The sequence below is a fragment of the Terrapene carolina genome, unplaced genomic scaffold (assembly GCF_002925995.2).
Source record: "Terrapene carolina triunguis isolate 2854851 unplaced genomic scaffold, T_m_triunguis-2.0 Scaffold580, whole genome shotgun sequence".
In the NCBI taxonomy this organism is placed as follows: domain Eukaryota; kingdom Metazoa; phylum Chordata; order Testudines; family Emydidae; genus Terrapene; species Terrapene triunguis.
The window spans coordinates 10,039,136-10,047,416 of NW_020664931.1; the positions used below are offsets into that span (position 1 = coordinate 10,039,136).

The 8,281-nt window shown below is 45.7% G+C and overlaps 1 protein-coding gene across 1 annotated transcript in view; it reads left to right on the forward strand.

The window, feature by feature from the left end:
• TRIO (trio Rho guanine nucleotide exchange factor) overlaps nt 1-8,281 on the forward strand; it is a 307,445-nt gene that overhangs the window by 246,823 nt on the left and 52,341 nt on the right. Inside the window, exon 34 of the mRNA XM_029913308.1 lies at nt 7,849-8,141. Within this exon, the coding sequence (XP_029769168.1) occupies nt 7,849-8,141 (293 nt within the window). The remainder of the gene's footprint in view (nt 1-7,848; nt 8,142-8,281) is intronic.

Genomic DNA, 8,281 nt, shown 5'->3' on the forward strand with positions numbered 1-8,281 from the left:
CAATTTGAAAGGAACAGCTGGTTTACTAGAGAGGAATACTCAATGTATTTGTACCACTGCAGATGATTAGCATCTATTTCTTTTGTATATTGAATAATAGTTTCCAATATGTTGTAGGCTGGCTTAAAAAATGGTTCCATGGAAACTACTACAGTGTTTTCATGGTAAGGGAAATTGTCCCTCAAAGAGTGAAGGGGAAATTCCACATTTGCAAGCATAATAAAAATGGCGATTGTGTGGTCCTTGAAGTGTCAGTTGCTTTTTTATAGATGCTTGTTAAATATGAAACATTTTTAATGTTCTTTGATGTATATTAGAATATTGGCTTACAAAAGTATTCTGGGAAAATTCAGCAGGAAAGAAACAAATTTATGCCATTTAGGAAAGTTTTGAGTGGTTGTACACGACATCTTTTTTACCAAATGTAGGTCAGAGTTTAGAGCTGCACTGTGCATGCACGTCTGTGAATAAAATATATTTCTGTACTCCTTTCTCATGCCTCCCCAATATCTCTTGCCCAGTGAACTGGTACTGTGCAGCTGAGTTTAGTTTTGGTTGTTATGAACCTTTGTCATGAATTTTTATTTTTGAAAAGAAGATCAAAGTCTTCCGTCTCCAGTATCTCATTGACCTGGCACTGGTTTGTGCATGTTGGCCGGTTGTTTAATAGTGTTTTTGAAATTGCCAAAATTACATTTAATATGTTAATTAGAAATAACAAGAAAGTTTGACAGTCTAGACCAGGGATGGGCAAACTCTTTGGCCCGAGGGCCACATCTAGGTATGGTGGGCCATGAATGCTCAAGAAATTGGGGGTTGGGGTGCGGGAGGGGGAGAGGGCTCCGGCTGGGGGTGTGGGCTCTGGGGTGGGGCCAGAAATGAGGAGTTCAGGGTGCAAGAGGGGGCTCCGGGCTGGGGCAGCAGGTTGGGGTGTGTGTGGAGGGTGTGGGCTCCAGCTGGGGGTGTGGGCTCTGGGGTTGAGGGTGCAGGAGGGGGCTCTGGGCTGGGACCGAGGGGTTCAGAGGGTGGGAGGGGGATCAGGGTTGGGGTGCGGGAGGGGGTCAGGGGTGCAGGCTCCAGGCGGCACTTACCTCAAGCAGCTCCCAGAAGCAGCGGCATGTCCCCCCTCTGGCTCCTACCCGGAGGCGTGGCCAGGCATTCTGCATGCTACCCTGTCCACACGTGCTGCCCCTGCAGCTCCCTTTGGCCATAGTTCCCAGCCAAGGGGAGCCGCGAGGTGGCACTTGGGGCGGGGGCAACGTGCGGAGCCCCCTGGCTGCCCCTACAGATGCCTCTGCTTCCGGGAGCCGTGCGGAGCCATGGCACATGTGGAGTGGGGCAAGCCCCGGACCCCACTCCCCAGCGGGAGCTCGAGGGCTGAATTAAAACGTCTGAAGGGCTGGATGTGGCCCCCGGGCAATAGTTTGCCCACCCCTGGTCTAGACAGCTTTCTTTCTAGTCAGACTGATCCCTGGGTTCATTGGCAGCAGTGTGTTGTTGTTATTTTGATTAAAGAATGTTTAGATGGTGCAGACAATGAAACAATTGGACTCAGTTTGCTTTATAAAGAAGTAGGAAAATATGTTCCCTGTAGTACCCTGACCTTTAAATACTAAGACCATTACAATGCAATATGGAAATAGTTAATCTGGAGCAGAAAACTTCAAGTCATCAACTAGCTGGACATGGTTCATTATTTTAAAAAAATCAGTTATTAATCACAGATGTCCAAGTTTCTAGGGTTGGTAAAGCTGGGAATGGGAGTATTCCAGTTTCCCCTTAACTTCAGGAATGTGTGTGTGCACTGGAGGTCATCTTATATTTTAGTTTCAGAGGGTCAGAATCCATGCTTCTTGCCCTTTTTCTTTAGCGCAGTTTAAAAAAAAAAAAGTTAATTCATGGACTTTCTGTGAACTCTCTGACCGCATCAACAGAGAAACATATGTGGTTTTACTTCAAGTTAGGGGAGAGGTGGAATTTAATTGACTTTCTCTTATGTTTGTGAATAGTGTAACAAAAAAGTGCAGCCATTAGTAATTCAGGAGAGAAAAAAAAACAGAAGGTTTACTAAGCTCCAGTGGTGTCTGTATTTGAACAGATAATAAATTAAGTTTCATTAACTTGTATTGTACCTGTGCCTTGCTAGAAATTAGTGTCAAATTCTTAGAACATAAACGAGAAGGCCAAATGTTTCTCTAAAGGGGAGGCTGTGGGACACTGGACAGACACTTGCTGGAAAGTTTTCTGTTCTTGGGACACAGTAAGGGCTAGAAGACCCCAAACTTAATCAGTCTGTCTCTAGTTACAAAGTCAGTGTTCTTGGTTTCATTTTGAATTCTTATATCTCTTCTTAGAGCCTGTATTACTGATAAAGGATTCTTGAGCAACCTTTGTAAAACTAATTGGTCAAAGGTCACAATAAAGAAAAAATAAAACCAGTTTTAGTTTAAGGTTCCCATGGAGAACTGTAAATGGTAGAGAAAATGTTGCTTTAATTACCTGGGTATGATGTAGCTAAACCAGGGGAGAATTTTTGAAAGCATGTGAGTGCCGTTTTTCAAAAGTGAAAGACAATGACCATTAGGGAGCTTTTTACTCCTAATCTTTAACAAATGGATGTAAAATGATGAATTTTATGTTGTTTTTGCTAATCAGTGACACTTATCAATATAAGTAACCAGTTTCATCAGAGTTTCTGTTAACCATGCATTGCAGTGCCTGTTATCTTACTTAACATGAAGGGGATTAGAGTTAAGGTTCTGTATTTGTACCTGGGCTCTGGAGCCTAAGGTCCTGATCCTGCAATGGGACTGCTGTTACCAAATTTGCCCGGTACTTTGGGGTACACTCATTTATTAGGGTTACTCTTCTCCAGGGGGGGTGTTCTGTAATTCTATCAATGTACTGCTTGTGTCACTTGTGTTCTCATACAGCACTCTACTTCTCCCTGCTTCAAGTTCCCTCCCAATGGAGCTATCCTGCAGGACCTAGGTTCCCCAGGGCTGGGTTCTTCCAGCCCCAGAATCAGACGAACATACACATTAGCAGAGCGTGTCTGAGAGGACCGAGTTAATCAGCACTCCCAAGATGACCCCTTATATGTCCCTGGATTCAGTAGGCTGGGTCGAGCAGCATTTCCAAGCTGTCCCCCTCATATGCCCTGGGCACCTCACCGGAATAGAGTACGCCTGAGCAGGCTGGGTCGAACAGCACTTTCAGTCTGCCACTCTTATATGCCCCTGGACTCAGCAGACTGGGTCGAGCAGCACTTCCAAGCTGCCACCCTCATATGTCCCAGGTTCAGCATGTCCCTATCCCCACTTTCACATTACAATTGTACTGGCAGTAACCCACTTGATGAGCAAACCCCACAGGATTTTTGGGCGCTGCAGGGATCTTTAGCTTAGGTACAAGGAGTGTTGCTGCAGAGCAAATGAGGAAGCCAAAAAACAACCGGGGGGGGGGGGCAAGGCAGAGAGAGAGAGAAGCAACCAACTTAACCATGAAAGTTATTTATTGCCAGGTAATAAGCATAGGGGAGCCAAACAAACAAAACAGTTATAATATTAAATCTAACTTAAATTTGATTATAAAAGTCAGGTTTCGAAAACGATAACTGATCACAGAAGGCAATACCTAGAGAGAGAGAGCTGGGTTCTCACCACTCCGTGAAGCTTGAATCAATCGGGTTCCCAGGTGATGGTAGCTGAGGGTCAGAGTGCTGGAGACAGGCAGAGGCCCCAGCATGATCAGTCAGGAGAAGATGAAGTCCCAATAGAACTGATGCAGATTTTGGATCCAGGCACTAGAACACTTACTTGAGCATGGGTAGAGGGTTTTTGTAGGGAAACAACAATGGTTCAAGGGAGAACAGTAGATTTGTTTATGGGTAAACTGATGGCTCAAGGGAGTATACCATGGTCGGCAAACTACAGCCCACGGGCCGGATCTGGCCTGTCAGGGCTTTGGATCCGGCCCGCAGGATTGCCACCCCTGTGGCGCCACATACCCCACGCTGCTCCTGGAAGCGGCTGGCACCATGTCCCTGCAGCCCCTTGCGGGGCAGGGCAGAGGGCTCCACACGCTGTCCTCGCCTGCAGGCATGCCCCACCGCAGCTCCCATTGGCTGGGAATGGGGAACCGCGGCCAATAGGAGCTTTGGGGGAGGTACCTGCAGGCGAGGGCAGCGCGCAAAGCCCTCTGCGCCCCCCCCCCCCACACACAGGGGCCGCAGGGACGTGGGGCCAGGTCAGGCAGGGAGCCTGTCTTCGCCCCACTGCACGCCACTGCCATCCCGGAGTTGCTCCAGATAAGCAGCGCCAGGCCGGAGCCTGCACCCCGAACCCCTCCTGCACTCCAATCCCCTGCCGCACCCCACACCCTCCCACTCCCCAACCCCTGCCCTGAGCCCCCTCCCACACCCCACACTCCCTCCCACACCCAAACCCCCTCCTACTCCCCAACCCCCTGCCCTGAGCCCCCTCCTGCACCCTAACCCCTTGCCCCAGCCCTACATTCATGGCCCTGCGTGCGATTTCCCCACACAGATGTGGCCCTTGGGCCAAAAACTTTGCTCACCCCTGGAGTATACCAAAGTTGTTTTGTTCAGGCTAGACAATAGGAACTGCTCATTCCTGGCTATGGGCCGTGTTCCTGGGAGGGAAATCACAATGCAATTAGGGAGCTTCACTATTTTGGATACCAATAAAGGATTTATCACTAGAATTGGTCTGATAACTACTGAGCTGGATGTGTGCAGGCAGAGGTTCATTAACATCTGGAGCAGAGACCCCCCCCACCCCATCATGCAGTGCTTCCCTGCTTTTCTGGTCCCAGAATTCCGTGCGGTGCTTGCCTTGGAATCTCTGTTCTCCATTCTGTATGCTAATGGCGATGCCTCCCTGTCCCATCTCTGATGCAAATGAGGCTAGGGGAGATTCCTTAATCCTGTTACCCTTGTCTGGAGGGGTTCAGGTGTGTCTCCCACAGCCTTTTCATTGCTTTTTGTAAGTCTTTCTTCTGATCGGTTTCGGTTCAAGCAGAGGGTGTGGGGGGGAGGTCTTTCATGAGTCAGACAGGCTGGATACTGTACCCTGGTTCCCCAAGAACACAGAGCTGGTAGGTAACACTGTTCACATGCACAAAGTTGAGCCGCTGAGGAAGTGTTTGTATAGTTGCGCCCTAATTCTATGATCATTAGACAGATACATTCCCTTTTAACTTCAGTGGGAGACTGCTTGTTTGAATAAGGACTGCAGAATCTGGTCCCTGGTCAGCAGCAACTGGGATCCCTTTAGAGTGAGACAATGGATTGTTATTGGGAAGCAACCTCATGTGTTCAACCCTTGAAATGGCACACGTACTCTGTGGAGTCTACACTGAGGCTTCCTCATTGAGAGTGAGATCAATATGAACCAATACAAACAATTACATTAAACCTCTAATAAGTGGAAATGTAAGAGTTACAAACGAGTACTTTGTGATCTGAGGATGCGTGTGCACAAACAAATAACGTACATTGTTCTAGTGAATTGCATACCCAAAGTTAAAATATCCCAGTGGTTACATGTCTGTTGCTACAGAGAAGACTGTTTGCCCAAGGATGTATTAGCAAATATCCAGGAAAATATTGAGATGGGCTGGAGGCTAGAAAATAAGCCTTATGCCAAGGAGAGATTAATAAAAAGGCAGCACATGCTCCCCCGTGTCTTTAGTCTGTGAGATTGGCATCTCTGGGGAAGCTCAAGCCACACTTTCAGATAACCCAAAGCAGTATTTTTGCATTCTTCCTGGATCCTTTAACTCTTCCTCCACATCAGATATGGCTCTTAATGAATAGTTTGCACTTAGTATTCTGCAATAGCTAAACAGCCTAATGTGTTCCGTTTTGCAGAGCTGCTCCTCTGCAAGAAAGATGAACTTACCCAGGCTGTCCCTACCATAGTGAGAGAGAACATTGTTCTAAATTCCTTTATTTGTTCCCCACCATTTTTGGTGAAAGAATCCCCTTGCACTTAAGCTGTGTAGGAAGGATCTTAGGCTTGGTCTACACTAACCCCCCAAATCGAACTAAGGTACGCAACTTCAGCTACGTGAATAACGTAGCTGAAGTTTGAAGTACCTTAGTTCGATCTTACCTCAGTCCACACACGGCAGGCAGGCTCCCCCGTCGACTCCGCGGTACTCCTCTCGTCTAGCTGGAGTACCGCAGTCGACGGCGAGCACTTCCTGGTTCGACTTATCGCGTCCAGACAAGACGCGATAAGTCGAACCCAGAACTTCGATTGCCAGCCGCCGAACTAGCGGCTGGATATAGACGTACCCTGAGTATCTATACCAATCCTTGGAGAAGGAATGCAGAGAGAGTGTTTAACTCCCAGCACTAAAGCCATCCAGCTAAAGGTTGTTTAAGAAGATCTTTTCACAAACCTGGCTTTTAAACAGAAACCTGCAGCGATAACTCCAAAAAAAAAAGGAAGGGGCGGGGAGGGCAAAAAAGAGGAAAAAAAACAAGAACAGTTTAATGGGGTCTTGTTAATACACTAATAATTTTATTTGTAAGAGAAGCCTTCAAATTTAAAAACAAAATTTGTATGAAAACATACTTTGGCTAGGGAAAAAGTATAGACTAGCAGTACTAGCATTGCATAATGCAGTGAGTGTTTACCATAGGGGTACTGTCCAGTCCAAGTGACATGAACCTCACTGGAAACTGCTATTGATCTTATCTAGTATATATAATTACTAGATTGGGGGTGGGGGGAAGAATTATCCTTTGTTTGATTGCAGAACCTCGGGCATTCTCAAGCAAAGAAACAAATATTGCTCATCCTGAGGTTTGCGCAAGGGCATATTTTCTTTTAAATATAACTACTTGTGCTGTTTCCTTTTTAAAACGGTCAGATTAAAGCAAAAGATATTTAACTGGAGTTTATCTGAAGTCTTCTTCCCCTTCCCCTCAAAACCTCCCTTCACCATCCTAAATAAATAAATAAATCAGTTTGTCACAAAACTAAACAGAACATTTGCGGTGACTGTGCACACTGGAAGCTTGTGCGTATGTATATATGAGTATTGAAGCTGAGTAAAAAAATTAACACATTTTAAGACAACTTCCTTTTGGCTTTTTTAAAATACTTTACTGAATTTGTGCACATTACAAAATACGTAAAATTAGAACTTTTGGTCAGTGTATATGTGTAAATGGTAATCAGCAAAAGGCAAAGGACATGACTGTTAAGTAGGACAGTGTCTTGTAAATGTTTGCCAGTGTATAAATGAGTGGTCATTTATAATGCAGTGCTCTCTGATCATTGCACCAATGTCGAGGGCCAAGATATTCTTAATTGATATAACGATTTTGGTGCACAAGTTAAGACATTTTGAAGGGGTCTTGCATTCAGAGAGCCTGTGCTCATCACTTCCTGAAAAATGGGCCTTTTTAAGATGTCTCGAGTTGAGCATCCAAAATCACAGCTCATTTGAGAAAACTCTGGCCCTGGTTTGTAGTGGGGTTTTTAAGCTTCCCTCATAGTCATCAGGTGGCATTAGCCATTGTGAAGGGCATTAAACTAGACGTGATTTGTTCCACTGTGGCTAATGCCACATTATCAGGGTAAATATTTCGTTTGTGCTGCGTTTCTAGTCTCTTAGCAAATTTGTCACATGAAAGGTACAATTAGAGTTGCCTCCTACTGTAATGTAAATATAAATGAGGACTCTCTTTTTTCATTTATATTTCATATTTTACCATCAGTATTTAAAATCTACTTAAGTTCTTTCCCTTGATTTTAAATTGCTCAGTTGTCAATATTTTCCTTCTAAACTATTGTTCACATTTTTTCTCAGACTCTCTTTCAGTCTCCAGTAACGATGCCAGTCCTCCTGCCTCCGTAACATCACTTCAGCCCCATATGATTGGTGCACAGAGCTCCCCAGGCCCCAAACGCCCTGGCAACACTCTGAGGAAATGGCTTACCAGTCCAGTGAGGCGCCTTAGCAGTGGGAAGGCAGATGGGCATGTCAAGAAATTGGCCCATAAGCCTAAGAAGAGTAGAGAGGTCCGCAAAAGTGCTGATGCTGGCTCTCAGAAGGACTCAGATGACAGTGCTGCTACGCCGCAGGATGAAACCATTGAAGAGGTTAGTGTTCAGGCAACTTTCTTATGGTTTGTAAATTCCAGTACAGGGCTTCTTCTTGAGCAGAGAATGACAGTCAAGGCATACATGGGACTGATAGCTGCATAAAACTGACACACACCCACAAGAGACCTGGATGAGAT